The sequence below is a fragment of the Pan troglodytes genome, chromosome 1 (genome assembly GCF_028858775.2).
Source record: "Pan troglodytes isolate AG18354 chromosome 1, NHGRI_mPanTro3-v2.0_pri, whole genome shotgun sequence".
NCBI lineage: Eukaryota > Metazoa > Chordata > Mammalia > Primates > Hominidae > Pan > Pan troglodytes.
Genome location: NC_072398.2, coordinates 92,655,840 through 92,671,403, shown reverse-complemented (window position 1 = coordinate 92,671,403; position 15,564 = coordinate 92,655,840). Strand labels below are relative to the sequence as shown.

Here is a 15,564-nt window from a genome sequence, read left to right as displayed (position 1 = left end):
AGTTATGGCTTAAGCACCTTTGATATCACCACCCAAGGCTCAGGAAAAGAACCTGCAGGAACTGTGTGTAAAACGGGTGGGGTAGAAGTTAGAGTGGCTTCTCTTCTCAGCTTTAGTCTTCAGAGTGGCCGATAAAAACAGAATAGAAACCTAAGCATTCCTTCCTCCTCTCTGTCCCCTGGGGGAAGGAAGAGAGAATAAATGCCACATCTCATTAAGCTTTTACGAGCTCAGGCAGGCAGAGTAGGCCCACACCGGAGGCAGGCAGAGGGCTGGGGGAGGCTGCAGGAAGGATTCCCCAGTTCTCTCAGGGAGCTGTGTTCCAGAACTTAAAGGCCGGCTCTACAGAAAATGAAATAAGGGTTAACAACAGATGTGGGAGTAACAGCTGCTTTTATTAACATCAGAAGGGCAACAGTACAGGAAATTGGGTAGATGTGGGGACAACAGAGAGACTGTGGCAGAGGCAGGACTGCAGATCTATGGAAATTGCCTGGAAGAGTCAGCTGTAAGGGATGAGAATCCTGAGGGTAAAAGAAAAGGGAAAGACTCCTCTTTGATCTTATGAAGCTGAAATAACAAGATCTTAAACATGAGTGAGAAATCTGTTGCCCCAACCTAAGGTGACTTTAAATCCAAGGTAAAAAACACGGCATGGGTATTAGTTTGAATAGGGAAAATGAGAACTCTCTTTGAGCTCAAAAAAAAAAAAAAAATGAAAGCGTTAAAACCCTGATTAAGTCTGCACAATGATCCAGAGTGTAAGGATGGGAGAAAGAATAGATACCCTAGTGACCCACATATTAAACAGACCACAGACAAGAGAACAAGACTTGAAGCTAATGGAAGGTCATCTTGCCCATGCCGCCATGGGGGGCAACAGTGCCACAATGCCACATGGGCACTAACACACACTGCATCCCCCCAGTCCCTGCCCAGGTTGGAGGGTGTGCAGATCACAGCAGCAGAGCTGCCTAGACTCAGGCAGGGCAGGAACACCCACTGCTGATGCAGTGGGAGGTAGGGATGGGGAGCCTGGCCCTGGCTTTGTGGGAGTGCAGAGAGAAGGAAGGCAGAGGGGAAATCAAGCCGCTGGGGCAGTGCTTGTAATATTGGGGTGACTGTGGGAGGGCAGTAGCAGACACAAGAGTAATGGCTTTCCCAGGTCAAGGTCCATGTCCTACCATCTGGCAGGAAAGCCAGGGGTTTGTCATGCATGATAAAAGCCACACGGCTGGACTCTGGGCAAGGCCCACTTTAGCCAATTAGAAGATACACTGTCTGTGGCCAGGCAGGCAAGCTCCTCCCAGCTGGGGAAGGGGTGAGAATCCCTGGGCCTTGCCCAGTCCTGAGCTCTGGGTGTCTGCAGGGAAGCACAGTGGTGAGTTAGTGTTAAAGAAAGCATCCAGAGAGGTAAGAGGGGCTTGGGTAGCACCCTTTGCCTCTGTCACTTCCGCAAAAACTTCTTGTTGAGGAGGAAGATGAGAAGGTTGACATTGACTTTGGCCTTGTTGAAGAGTTTCATGACAGCCACACCCTCATACTGGAGCTGCAGGAGATCCTAGGAGGGAAGAGGTAGGGAGGGGAGTTTAAGGGCTTCTGAATGTGGTCCAGTCAGATGGTGTACAAAACACTCACATCATGGGGCCTTCTGCAGTCACCAGTGGCACTGGCCACTGAAGTAGGGCATTGAAATCCCACTTCACAAATGAGGAAACTGAGGCAAGAGAGGTACAGTGACTTGATCAAATGTCAACTCAAGCAGAACCAGGGCTTGAAATTGTTTTTCTTATTTTATTTATTTATTTTTTTGAGACGGAGTCTCACTCTGTCTCCCAGGCTACAGTGCAGTGGCGCGATCTCGGATCGCTGCAATCTCCGCCTCCCAGGTTCAAGCGATTTTCCTGCTTCAGCCTCCTGAGTAGCTGGGATTACAGGCAGGTGCCACCACACCAGGCTAATTTTTGTATTTTTAGTAGAGACAGGGTTTCACTATATTGGCCAGGCTGGTCTCGAACTGCTGACCTCGTGATCCGCCCGCCTCGGCCTCCCAAAGTGCTGGGATTACAGGCGTGAGCCACTGCACCCGGCCAAAATCATTTTTCTTACTCAAAAGGCAAAACATCAGAGCAAAAAGATTTGGATTAAAAACTACTGCTCGGCTGGGCATGGTGACTCATGCCTGTAAATCCCAGCACTTTGGGAGGCTGAGGCGGGCGGATCACAAGGTCAGCAGTTCGAGACCAGCCTGACCAACATGGTGAAACCCCATCTCTACTAAAAATACACAAAAAGCCGGTGTGGTGGCGCACGCCTGTAATCCCAGCTACTCAGGAAGCTGAGGCAGGAGAATCGCTTGAACCCAGAAGGCAGAGGTTGCAGTGAGCTGAGATTGCGCCATTGCACTCCAGCCTGGGTGACGGAGTAAGGCTCCGTCTCAAGAAAACAAACAAACAAAAACCCAAAAAAGCAACAACAACAACAACCACAACCAAAAACACCGTTGCTTCACTCCTTTCCTGAACACTGGCCTATGACTTAGCCAGCTTCTTAACCTTTTAGCCTAGAGCCTGTAAATTAGGGATAATACTTCAGGGCTGTGGAGAGGATTAAAGGAGGTAACATGTAAAGTCCCTGACATGTGATAGGGCTTCAAATATTAATCCTGCTTCTGACACCAGCAGCCCACTCCACTCTCCCTGATGCTTGCCAGTGGGGTCTGTGTCAGGGCATGGGGAAAGGGGGGCTTGGGCTGCACAGACCCCCACCCTTCTCTTCAGGAACAGACGATACTGATTGGGTGAAAAACTGAGCTGGTGTCATCTGAGGACTAGGAAAGTGAGGCCAGCTGCTCTCTTCAGGCCAGCACCTAAAGCCCAGCAGATGTCCTGCAGGCTCATGGGACTGTCCCCTCACCTGATAGTGAAGCTGAAATCGCTCCATGTCCACACCCAGGAACTTGGCATTTACTTCAAACTTTCCTGCCTCATCTCCCGGCGTGATGTCAAAGATGACGTTTCTGAAGCTGTCAGGAACAGGATTCAAAACAGGAACCCACTGCCTCTTTCCAGGGCTACAGCCACATTCTTGCACCCACTGCTCCTCATCCTGGGCAGCGGTGTCATCCAGAACCAGCTTTCCCTCTGTCACTCCCAGAGGGCCCAGCTCGCTGTCTTCTCCGTTTTACTTCTGCTCCCCACACCATCTCTTTATCTGCCCCGCCCTACCCAGCTGTTCTCACCTCTGGAAAGCTTTCCCAGTACCCTCTGCCTCAGGGCATCTAGAACTGTGCTAGACCATGTCCACGGCCCTTCACTTTCTGTCTGGGCATGCTCTGTCTCCACCATCATTCTAGCAGCTCCTTCAAGATCGGGACCATGCTTCTTCTCTTCCACCCGGTGCCCAGCCCAGAGCTCCACCCCCAGGTTAGAGGACAGGAAGGGGCTGACATCCTGCCCTCCAAAGACACATACTGAGAGGCGGGAAGGTCTTCAATTTCCACCAAGACACCCTTTTCCAGGAGCTGAGCAGCAGTGTAATGAAGAGAAGGCTGCTTCTTCCCCTTCCCAGAACTCCTGATTAAAAGAAGGCCCCAGAGAATTCATCCAATAAACACTTTACCACCAAAGAAACTTGTTTTCTGTGGCTGGAAAGGAAATGAGACCCCGAGGAAGACTTCTCACTGATGGAAGACAGAGGAGGGGGGCTGCACTTGAGCCCAAGACTTTGTAAATGAGGCTCAAAGACCAGACTTAGGAAGGGACTGTGCTGTGCTGGGTGAGATTCCCCTTTCAAAGCTGGGAGATAGCAGGGCAAAGGTGACATGGGCAGGGGTGAGAAGTCACATGTAACCTTCCAAGTACGGGAAAGCAGCACCTACTTGGAGTCGGGGGCCAGGTGGTCCAGGCAGGCCCGGATGTACTGGCTGTAGTAGTCACCCTGCTCCTCATAGAAGGTGGTCTTAGTGCTCAGGCCCTGTAATGTGGCCTGCAGCTTCACCAGCTCTGCCTTCCGCCTGTGCCTGTGTCTGTGCTGGTTGCGGATGTCCTGGGGTTGGGGAACAGATGGAGGAATGAGTGGTCCTTCCTGGCAGGAGAGCCTTAGGGCCTGACACAGGCCCAGGAGCTACACACTGTGAGGCTCTTCGGAAGAACAGGCTTCAGGGCTGTTTTCCTAGAAGGAAAATCTCAAGGATGGTATTCCAAATCCTCAAGGCATGTCCTCAGGGCCTCTGCCCGTTGAGGACTAACTGGTTTCAAGGCTCTTTGTTTTTTAGTAAAAGAAAGTTGCAAGGATACTTTTGTAGGTCATAAGCTGAGGATTGGGTTTTCATGCTCTTGTGTGAGATATGCTTCTCTCAAACCTTCTGACCTGGGCACATTACCCAGCTAATGTGGGGAAGAAAAAAAAAGAGAGAGTTGCAAGAACACCCTCCTCTCTAACTAATTTCAAGATCTTTCCTTCAGGCTAGGAGTGGTGATTCACACCTATAATCCCAGCACTTTGTGAGAGCCTAAGGTGGGCAGATTACTTGAGGTCAGGAGTTTGAGACCAGCCTGGCCAACATGGTGAAACCCTGTCTCTACTAAAAATACAAAAATTTGGCTGGGTGCAGTGGCTCACACCTGTAATCCCAGCATTTTGGGAGGCCAAGATGGGCGGACCCTGAGGTCAGGAGTTCGAAACCAGCCAGGCCAACATGGCCTGAAACCATGTCTCTACTAAAAATACAAAAATTAGCCGGGCGTGGCAGCGCACACCTGTAATCCCAGCTACTTGGGAGGCTGAGGCAGGAGAATCACTTGAACCCAGGAGGTGAAGGTTGCAGTGAGCCAGGATCACACCACTGCTCTCCAGCCTGGATGAGAGTGAGACTGTCTCAAAAAAAAAAAAAAAGAAAAAAAGAAAAAAAAATCTTTCCTTCAAAAAGGACCCTCAGCCTTCCTCTGGCTGGAGATAATTTTGGGTGAAGACTCATCAGGAGGGGCCCACCAACACTATGGATTAACATGTATATGCACACACACACACACACGTACACACAGGCACACGGAGCCCAGGCCCAGGTTGTTACCTTGGCCAGCTCGTCCACTAGCCCCTGGTAGCCATTTCTGGTGCTGACCAACCCCAGGGCTTCAAGTCGGCGCAGGTTCCGCAGGACGCGCCGCTGCTTCTCTGCCAGTGGCAGGAGGGAGTGAGCTGTCAGTGAGCGGTGTCGTCGCAGTGGCTCCGGTGTCTGGGCTGTACAGGCCTGGCGTCGGCTCATCAGCTGCTTGTGGGCTGCTTCCTGGGGACACACAGACGCTGGAGGGGTCTACCAGGTCCTACCATTCTGCTCCCACACCAGTGAAGGTCCCATGGGCACCAGCAACAAAGGGAGGCCTGAGCATTTTTCTGCGTATCATTAAGAAAGTGCCCCAGAGCCCAGCCTCTGCAGGATATGGCTGGGGCAGGGCATCGCTTATGAAGAATATCAAGGTATAACACCATAATACATGGTGTCACACATGGGAGGGCCTCATAGATCACCACAGGGGAGGAGTGGCCCAAAGGAGACCCAAACCCAGGCCATGGCATAAAGGATTCCGGACAGACACTAGCTGTGACTTCCCAACAATGGATCTTTCTGACGGCACAGGATGTTTGGGGGCATTTCCCTGTCTGTTCTGTTTTGGGACATACCTCTACTGGCCATCCCCACCTTTTCTTTGGGAAGACCCTGGTTCAGTCTTCACTCCAGCGGGCCCAACCTGCCCCTGGCCCCCCACCTGCCTACTACCTTCTCCTGCCTCCAGGCATTCTAGCAGACCACTCTTCTGAGTGCAGGCCTTCCAGGGGAGCATTCCCAGACGGTCTCTCAGCGCCCCCCATAGCCCTAGTGTTGGTGCTTGTTTCAGTGTGTGAAGTGGGGAGAGGGGTGGGGCCCCATGACTCTGCAGCCCGAGGCTTCCCAAGGCTAAAGCTGTATCCCTCATCCTGTAGGCCTCCAGAGTTCTCATTACTGGTGAGCACAGGTGTCTGCTTCTGGCTGATGTGGGTGAGGTTCAGAGGAGGGAAACAGCAGCGGTGCAGGTGGGATGAGGTGGGGGATGAATGAGACAGAACCTATGGGCTAGCCCGGCTACTCACTTGCTCTCTGGAAGCCGAGAGGGACAGGATCTCCTTGAGGGTGTCCCCAGGATGGAACTGTATGATATCGGCCAACAGCTGCTTGGTGCTGCACAAGGAGGACAGTGACAGAGGAGAGGTAAGGGGCAGGGGAAGGGCCTGGACATGGGACTGGCCAGAGGTCTGAGAGTAAGTGGACCGTGCTCTATAGCATGGCTGCTAGGATATAAGGAGAGAGAGCGAGGGATAGGGGATGTCGTTGCCTGGAATACCTTCCCAACAAACTATCTTGCCTGGAATACCTTCCCAACAAACTATCTTGCCTGGAATACCTTCCCAACAAACTATCTTCCTTTGAGTCCTTCAGCTGAGCACACATGTCCTTCCCACCCAGCCATCCCTTCTCCTTAGCTCTCAATGCATCTGACACCCACCACCCTCTTGGTGGTGCTCTGTGTTCAGCCCTAGCCCGATCCTGCTCTCAGCCCTTTGATGGCAGGACAAAGATGATACTCAGCTCACTTGTTTTTTTTTTTTTTTGAGATGGAGTTTCACTCCTGTCACCCAGGCTGGAGTGCAATGGCATGATCTCGGCTCACTGCAACCTCTGCCTCCCAGGTTCAAGTGATTCTCCTGCCTCAGCCTCCCAAGTAGCTGGGATTACAGGTGCCTGCCACCACACCCAGCTAATTTTTGTATTTTCAGTAGAGATGGGGTTTCACCATGTTGGCCAGGCTGGTCTCGAACTCCTGACCTCAGGTGATCCACCTGCCTCGGCCTCCCAAAGTGCTGAGATTACAGACATGAGCCACCGCACCTGGCCAGCTCACTTGTTTATTGAGTGAATGAGTGGGTGCAAGGGGTTGCCTTGTTGGCAGGAGCTTGAGCTGGCACTTTGGCTCCTCTTCTGCCCAGATGACCAGCTCACCCCTACTGGGAGTCCTCCCTCACTTTTGTAGAACTGGGGAAGAAGAGCTCCATGCCCATCTCCTGACCATCACACTCAACAAGAATGCGGAATTAGGCTGGGCGCAGTGGCTCACGCCTGTAATCCCAGCACTTTGGGAGGCCAAGGCAGGCAGATCACTTGAGGTCAGGAGTTCAAAATCAGGCTGGCCAACATGGTGAAACCCCATCTCTACTAAAAATACAAAAATTGGCTGGACATGATGGCGAGCACCTGTAGTCCTAGCTACTCAGGAGGCTGAGGCAGGAGAATCGCTTGAACCCAGAAGGCGGAGGTTGCAGTGAACTGAGTTCGTGTCACTGCACTCCAGCCTGGATGACAGAGTGAGACTCCATCTCAAAAAAAAAAAAAAAAAAAAAAGTGGGATTAGAACATGAGCTCTACAACCCACTGGCTGTGGAACTTTGGATAAATCACATAACTACTGAGTCTTTCCTCAACTATGAAGAGGGGAAGCCACCATCTACCTCATAGCTTGTTTCTAAGAATAAACGATAACTTATTAAAAAAGCATTTGGGCCAGGTGCAGTGGGTCAATCCTGTAATCCTAGCACTTTGGGAGGCTGAGGCAGGTGGATGGCTTTGAGGCCAGGAGTTTGAGGCCAGCTTGGGCAACATGGCGAGACTCTGTCTCTACTTGAAAAAAAAGAAAAAAGCATTTGGTAAACAGCACGATATGCAAACACCTGCTGTTGCCAATATCTTCACCATTCCTTTACTTTCAGTACAACACAGAGCAAAAAGCTGAGGATACCAGATGGAAAAGAGCCAAGGCTGCAGCGAGGGGAATAAAGGTAGGCTTCAGGGAGAACTTCCTGAAGGATAAGGGAGCCCAGGAAGAAGGTGGAATGGGCGCCTCAGAATAAGGCCATTTTACTGGCCTCAGGGCTGGGGAGCTCAGGTATGCAGGGGCAGAGGCTGGCATCACCCACCTCAGAAGCAGGCTACGGGTGTTGGAGTCATCAGCATCTGCCTCTAGTCCTTCAAACTTGTTGGTCAGCGTCAGGGACACTTCTAGCTTGCTCAGGTCCGTGTGCCCATCTGCAGCGATGCTCTCACCTGAGGTGTGGTGAGGAATGAGAGGGAGACAGGCATACACACACACATGCGCACACACACATACACACACACACATGCACCGATGGGGTCACGTTAAATCGGCTGCTCCACATGCCCCTCTTCCAGGAAGTTTTCCCACACTGGCCTGCAGAACTACCCTGTGTCCCCAACCCTTAGCACCGATGGAAGGGCTGTTACCCACAGAGCATACCCTTGTGTTACTGGGGCTGTGCCACCCCCACACCCTCAGCCCTGGGTGCCCTGAGGGTAGAGGAGCTGTGCCTCCCTGAGCCTGCAGCTCCTGGTTCTCTCCAATCACCATCTTCATTCTGTCCTTCCTCCCAGTAAGTTGGCTTCCTCCTATTCCATGGCCCGGAAACCCCTCCTTCTCAGAGAAACCTAATGAGGCCCTGATCCCTGTGCCTCTTTCAGATCATTGCATTGACCGTTTTCCATAATGATCGTGGGTCCCTCTACTGTCTGTCTACCTTCTCCACATCAATCTGTGTCCCTGTGCCCATGTCAGGACCAGAGGGAGAGTATGGAACTAGCCGCCTGGCACAAGACCTAGACTGCATGGGCACGCTCACATGCCCTGCCTGCCTGCCTGTCCCTCCCTCCATGCAGGTCCCCTAGCTGGCCCCAGCTGCTAAGGAGGGCACGTACCAATAAGGTCAGGGATGGTGGGCAGCTCCCCAAGATCCTCCAGGAGCTCATGCAGGGGGTCTTGGTGATCAGGGGCAATGCAGTCCTGGTGCTCCAGCAACAGCTGCAGGACGGAGAAAGAAAAGGAGATGCAGGGTCTGAGCCAGGTCTTCCCTCTGGGGCCAGCCCACTACCCCATCACAGGCTACCAAACCCTTGCCCACCCAGCCAACACCCTCCAGATCTCAGCCCCTCACCCTGTGCGTGTTGACCAGCTCCCCCACGGTGATGTACACCACGGGTTTGGCCACAGCCACCATGTCTGAGTACTCGTCCACTGCAAAACGCTCCTCTGGCTCTGGCACCTGGCAGGCTCTATGGATGAACTTCCTGTCCAGAAGGCGGGCATGTGAGAGAGCGGGAAGGGCCAGCACCCCACACATCTTCTGTCCCCATCATTTCCCCAGCCTTCTCCAGTGATTGCTCAGGCCAATTTGGACTCTCCAGTCTCAGCTTCTGCCCTCTGACCTGCCCTACCTCTGTCCCAGTGACCCCTCAAGCCAATCTCTCTTAATAGTCTCCTTTTCTCTCCACTGGGGAGTCCTTCCAACAACCTATCCTCCACCCCGCTCATTATGCTCATCCCTTCTATTTATGCCTCTTGTCCTCATGGATTCTGGAGGGGACAAGTGGGATGTCAAAGGTGAGAAGAGGGAAGAAAGGGGACAGAGAGGAAAGGGACCCAAGACCTGAACTTGAGGTGTGTTTCCTCCAGATAGTCATTCAGGACCCGTAGGTGCTGGCTCTGCCCAGAGAAGGCCTTGCCAGCCGCAGCGTGCTGTAGGAGCTGAGCCACAGCCCCCAGGGCATGGCGCTGGGGGGCAGCCAGGGCTCCACCAGCTGCCATGGCCACAATGTCGAAGGCGTCAGGAGCCACCACAGCTGGGTTCAGGAAGCGGTAGTACAGGAGGTTCCCGACCACCTGAGGGCAGAGGAGACTCTCCCAGAAGTGTCCAGGGGCCGCCTTGACTGGTGCGGCCCCACATTCTCAGCTTGCTTGGCTGGAAGGGACACCTGGGCCAACCCCCTCACTTCAAAGAAAACAGGCCCAGAGCAGGCAGACAACTTGCTTAAGGCCACACAGCAAACCTGAGCAAGAGCTGGGACTTGAACCCAGATCTCCTGACAAGAAGCCAGTGTTGCCCACTCTGTTCGCTCACACCCCAGCGTGAGCCATCTGCCACCTGAAGCCCTGTGGGTGAGCCAGGCTCCATTTATAGGGGGCAGCATATTTCCCTCCTTGGATTTTTATGGCATAGGATTTTTTGTGTTTTTATCTCAGTCTGGGGATTGCAGGTACCAGCAAAGCAAAGGAGGGATTGGGAGGTGGGGGTGGGGAGACAACACTTGCCTTATAGACCTCGCTGTCTGTGGCGTCAGGGAATTTCTCTGCCAGAGTTGCCTTCAGGACTTTGGCCACATATCGCATCCCATACCTGGGGACAAATAAACAGGTGCGCGTGCCTGTGCCTCTGCCCATCTCTCTCTGCCAGAGACAAGAGCTTGAGTGCCTGGCTGTCTCTTCTCCCCCAGGCTCAGCCACTCCAGAGTGGAGCTCAAGCACTGTCCCTCCACTAGCCATAGCCAGCTCCCTGCTGCCTTCCTCCAAACGTCTCTGGGCCTTGTCCCTTCCTCCTGCCTTGTGTCAGTAGTCAGGACCAGGGCCCTATCATCTACTAAATCTCTCACACAGCCTCCAACCTGGCTCGAGAACCTCTTCTTTGAGACTCTCTGGGTCCCCTGCAGAGCACCCCAGATCACCATAGCCATCCCCCATCCCCCAGAGGCACCATTAACCTAAAGCTTGGGTATCTGACACTCACAGCCAAAACCCTGTCCTAGGACAGCCTAGGTGGCTCCGAGGTAGTCAACCTTGTCAGCTGTCACAGAGCATCTGTGAGTGGCCTAGTCTGGGCTAGAGGTAGGGCCCCAAGGAGATCAGTGAGCCGGGAGGAGAAGCTCCAGTTTGGACTCCACCACCAACCAGAGATATTATCTTAGACTATTTCCTTCTCCTTTGTAAGTCTGTCCCCTGGTCTAGAAAATGGGAATGATCATTCTTGCCTTCTCTTCTCACAGGGCTTTTTGAGGATCAAGTGAAATTATGTCTGCGAGAGTAACGTATAATGGTAGAGTACTATTCAAATGTGCTAGACTGTATTATCATTATTATTCCTATTATGGATGTGCCACCTACAAATGTAATTAAATTCATTTAAAAGCAATTTCCACTCCTAGGGTACCAGAGACAGAAGTTTACAGCTCATTGTGTACTTTACTTTCTTAAGCCTAGAACAATCTTTTCTTACTCCTAATTGTAAACTCTTAATCCGGTTCTCCAGGTTTGGGGAGCAGGGTTATAAACTCTGTGGGTTCCCCCTTTCAACATCCTCATCTTGCTCTGGGCACTCCAGCCTGGGCAATGGAGTGAGACCCTGTCTTAAAAATAATAATAATAAAAAATAAAGAAAAACAAACAAAAAAAGAATGAAAGCCTGTCATTTTCGACAACATAGATGAACGTAGAGGTTCGTGTTAAGTGACATAAGCCAAACACAGAAGGACAAATACTGCATAATCTCACTCATATGTGGAATCTAAAAAAGGTGATTTCACAGGAGTAGAGAGTAGAATGGTGGTTACTGGAGTCTGGGGAGGGTAGGAGAAGGGGAGAGAGGATGGGGAGAGGTTGGTCAATGGGTACAAAGTTACAGCCAGGTAGAAAGAATAAGTTCTGGTGCTCCATTGCACAGAAGGTGACTATAGTTGATAATAATGTGTTGTATATCTCAAAATAGCTAGAAGGATTTTGAATGTTCTCACCACAAAGAAATAAATGTTTGAGGTAATAGATATGCTAATTACCCTGATTTGATCATTCATTGCACAATGTATACACGTATCAAAACATCACACTATACCCTATGAATATGTACAATTATCATGTGTCAAAAATAAATGTAGAAAACCAAATGTATTGACTAAATTTTAAGAAAAGAGAGAACTATAAAGTACTTTATGGGCTTAAAATATTTATTTTTGATATTGGGAACTGAAGAGTCCCATTTTCTCCTCATTTGCTCTTAGCTAATAAAGTGTCCCTGAGATCATTTTAGGGTCCCTTCTCTGGTTCCACTGACATCCTACCAGGCCACACACAGACTTGCACGCCGTCTCTCAGCTCAGCTCTCTAGCAGGAGCTTCGAGCATTCCCCACATCTCTTCAGGAACCCCTCTGAGTACCCCTGGCTCCGTCTCCCTCCCTGCCTTCCTCCCTGCAGGACTGTCACCCTGCTCTGCTCCCCATGGTGGCCTGGCCCTCTTGAAATCCCATGCGTAGGCTGGGGTGGGGCTGTTGCACATACGGAATTTGGTCCACAGATGAGGTGATGGCTAAAAGGAACTTATCAGTCATGGCGAGGAGGTTGCGTAGGGCGATGTCCAGTCGTCTCTGGACCTCGGGGTGGCTCAAGGCCTGCTCCGGGGTGACATCATATGGGAGATGGCTATGAGCAGAGAGAGACAAGGTGTAAGCAGGAGCCCCCTCCAATGGCCTCCTTCCCCAAGGCCCTATTCCTTAAATGCTTGTCTAACAACAAGATCTCATACGGATGTGCTAAGGACAGCTCAGCATGCTAAAGGAGAAAGGGCCAGAATGAGAGAAAGGACTGGAGAAATGCAGTTGGGAGGTAAAGAAGAGTTGGAGTATCTACAGGGAAGCTGGAAGAATGTAGGAAGGAACAGAGAACCTGGAATCTAGGGACCCTTCTAAGGGGAACAGATGACAAGCAGGCGGCTGCGCTGCAAATAGTCTTTGGGAGTTTGGAATAATGGAGAGGCTGGGCCAGAGCCTTATAGTTCCCTCACCTAAAGCCTCCTGTGCCATCCAGAGCAGCCACCAGGATTGCCTGTTCGCCTCTGTGGCTAGGTTTCCCTAGCACCTAGGGACCTGAGTAATGACCCCAGGCTATAAGGGCAACCTATCTCTCCCACTATCTCATTTGCCTATTCATCTGTAAATAGAAATATTCTTCTATACCCCTATCAATAGGAGTCCATATCCTAACTCCCAGCAAATTTTTTTTTTTTTTTTGCGGGGGGACAGAGTCTTACTCTGTTGCCTAGAGCTGGAGTGCAGTGGTGCGATCTCGGCTCACCGCAACCTCCCAGGTTCAAGTGATTCTCTTGCCTCAGCCTCCCGAGTAGCTGGGACTGCAGGAGTGCGCCACAACACCCGGCTAATTTTTGTATTTTTTATTTTTGAGACAGAGTCTCGCTCTGTCGCCCAGCCTGGAGTGCAGTGGCACGATCTTGGCTCACTGCAAGCTCTGCCTCCCAGGTTCATGACATTCTCCTGCTTCAGCCTCCCGAGTAGCTAGGACTACAGGCGCCTGCCACCACGCCCGGCTAATTTTTTGTATTTTTAGTAGAGATGGGCTTTCACCATGTTAGCCAGGATAGTCTCGATCTCCTGACCTCGTGATCCGCCTGCCTCGGTCTCCCAAAGTGCTGGGATTACAGGCGTGAGCCACCACGCCCGACCTATATTTTTAGTAGAGATAGAGTTTCACCATGTTGGCCAGGCTGGTCTCAAACTCCTGACCTCAGGTGATCTGCCCACCTTGAGCCCCCCAAAGTGCTGGGATTACAGGCGTGAGCCACTATGTCCGGCCCTACTACCACCAAATTTGACACATCATTTGCAAGCACTGACATAGCAATTAAGCACATTTGCATATTCATCTGTACTCATTTTATGTTAAGCCCACCAGGTCTGAAGTCATTTACATCAGTTTCATGTTAATTATCAGAGGGGGTCTAAAAGACTACCTTATTCATGCCTACAAAGCTGGTGTCATATTTGCATAAATCAGCATGCCCATTTATATGCCACCTTCAAAGTACACCCAAGCTTCCCCAGTAGGGTCCAAGACACAGCTGATCAAGACACAGCTGATCAAAGAGAGCTCCTCCCTCTGCCCATGTGCTCACCTGCGCTGCCCTGTCTGGGCCTCAGTCTGGTTGATCCAATTCTTATAGAGGTGGACAGGGTCTGTGTGGACGCTGAGCACTTTGTCTTCTAGCACATCCTGGATAACCTTGCCCAGAATCTCCTGCAGGGCACTCTGTCCCCGCCCATTACGGTAGAATCTCACCACCAGCCTCACCACTGTTGGGTTGCCTGTCACCACGTCCTGGGGCTGCTCCACCTTTGACCTGTGGTTTAAGAGGTCATTGAAACCAGTCTTCTGCCTCTGTGTAGGACATACCGTTGCTTTTCCTTTTTGAGATTTTGGCTCTCAAAGCCTGCCCTGGTGTCCCCGCTCTTAAGGAATGTCTTGATATCTCTCTCATCCTTTGTGTTAGCATGTCAGCCCATATCCTCCCACTGTGCTCTCCCAGATGTTTTACGGTTTCTCCACAGGAGGTAGAGAAAAGAGGTCTTCTGATTCCATTTCTACCCTTAAGCCTCAACAAGTTGTCACCTTGTGAAGGAGCCAACAGGGGCATCTCTTAACCCATTCTCTCCCCATTCCTTTGTGTCTGGAGAGCCTACTTGATTTCCTCCTGGAGTGCTGTCTTGAACAGCTGGAGCAGGAGATAGGCCTCTCGGCGGCTGGAGGCATAGTTGTACAGGCTGAAAATCACTGCCTCCATGAACTTGGTGGTTTTGTTCTGTGGCATCTGAAAGATCAGCTTGGCCAGGTAGATGGGCTGAGTCTGCAAGCAAGAGGGGAGACAGGAATGGCTGACCATGCACTTCGAGGACCAGTGATAGGATAAGGAAAGGCTTTCCCCTGATGGAAATCTGGAATGCAGAAAGCACTACCACACTTTCTCCAGGTGCTAGTAACATTCCAGACAAACAGGGGAAGAGGTAGTCTCCTTTCCTGGGGATAAGGAATTAAGATTATGGGAAAGGACACCTTGCATGGTGCCAAAGGCACAGACAAGAAGGCCTTGAAGTCTCAGACCCTCAGGAGACGGGAGAGACTTCTCCTTGGAAAGTCCTCTGCTAACCTGGAGCAGGTAGAAGAGGTGTTGGTATGCTTCTAGTTTCTGCCGTTTCTCTTTGCTCAGCGACTTTAATCCCTTCTGCTTGTCCAGAACCATCATATCTGACAGCTGTTCCTTATTCCTCTTGGTCAGCTTCTTGCAGTGGGAGACCACTTCCTGCAGGGGTGGAGGAGCGGGTGATACAACTAGCCTAGGCCATCCCAGGGCACAGAACATACGGTCTAGAATCAGTGCCTTGAAGAGCCAGGGCTTTCTGCTGTTCAAGGAACAGGCATAAGCTGGGGGACAGAAGCAGTTCTAGGGTGAGGAAGGGCCCCTACTAGTGCCCTGAGACTCCATCTGTTTCCTCTCCTGTCATGGGAGTGAGTCCCCAAAGAGAACTGGGTTGCCAGGCTGAGGAATTGTGTCTATTTGGCTTTTGCTATCTCTTCTTATTAGACTGCTACACACATTTGAGGTGGAGCTATCACTGTATCACTATTACCCTGTCACTGCATATTTATATGGTAATTTATGATTTAAACAGCTTTCATATCTGTCTCTATATTTGGCCTGGAGAGGTGGACATTCTCATTATTCTCAGTTTGCTAATGAGAAAACAGACTTAGAAGTGAAATGAGCACCCACAGCCCCATCCCTGGGAATCAGCAGAGCCAGGCATTCTGATTCTAGGTTTCATGCTCTTTCTACTCTGTCATGGGTCCCCC

General features: G+C 51.2%; 1 protein-coding gene and 1 non-coding gene across 4 annotated transcripts in view; one reads left to right on the top strand and one right to left on the bottom strand.

Annotated features, from left to right (window-relative positions):
* Window positions 1-376: 376 nt before the first annotated feature.
* IQGAP3 (IQ motif containing GTPase activating protein 3) overlaps window positions 377-15,564 on the bottom strand; it is a 45,013-nt gene continuing 29,825 nt past the window's right edge. For 2 of the 3 annotated variants that reach the window (XM_016929189.4, XM_054686983.2), the window contains exons 24-38: window positions 14,861-15,013; window positions 14,397-14,560; window positions 13,832-14,056; window positions 12,205-12,345; window positions 10,191-10,275; window positions 9,529-9,761; window positions 9,037-9,169; window positions 8,801-8,903; window positions 8,008-8,134; window positions 6,130-6,217; window positions 5,075-5,287; window positions 3,881-4,047; window positions 3,474-3,575; window positions 2,917-3,025; window positions 377-1,561 (exon numbers count right to left, since the gene is read on the bottom strand). In XM_016929189.4, the coding sequence (XP_016784678.3) occupies window positions 1,448-1,561; window positions 2,917-3,025; window positions 3,474-3,575; window positions 3,881-4,047; window positions 5,075-5,287; window positions 6,130-6,217; window positions 8,008-8,134; window positions 8,801-8,903; window positions 9,037-9,169; window positions 9,529-9,761; window positions 10,191-10,275; window positions 12,205-12,345; window positions 13,832-14,056; window positions 14,397-14,560; window positions 14,861-15,013 (2,157 nt within the window). In that variant the 3' untranslated portion in view covers window positions 377-1,447. The remainder of the gene's footprint in view (window positions 1,562-2,916; window positions 3,026-3,473; window positions 3,576-3,880; window positions 4,048-5,074; window positions 5,288-6,129; window positions 6,218-8,007; window positions 8,135-8,800; window positions 8,904-9,036; window positions 9,170-9,528; window positions 9,762-10,190; window positions 10,276-12,204; window positions 12,346-13,831; window positions 14,057-14,396; window positions 14,561-14,860; window positions 15,014-15,564) is intronic. The other variant, XR_008548853.2, reaches the window with a different exon arrangement.
* Window positions 4,295-4,394, top strand: LOC112207569 (small nucleolar RNA U13). The gene has a single exon (XR_002941999.1). It is a non-coding gene; the product is annotated as a small nucleolar RNA U13 (small nucleolar RNA).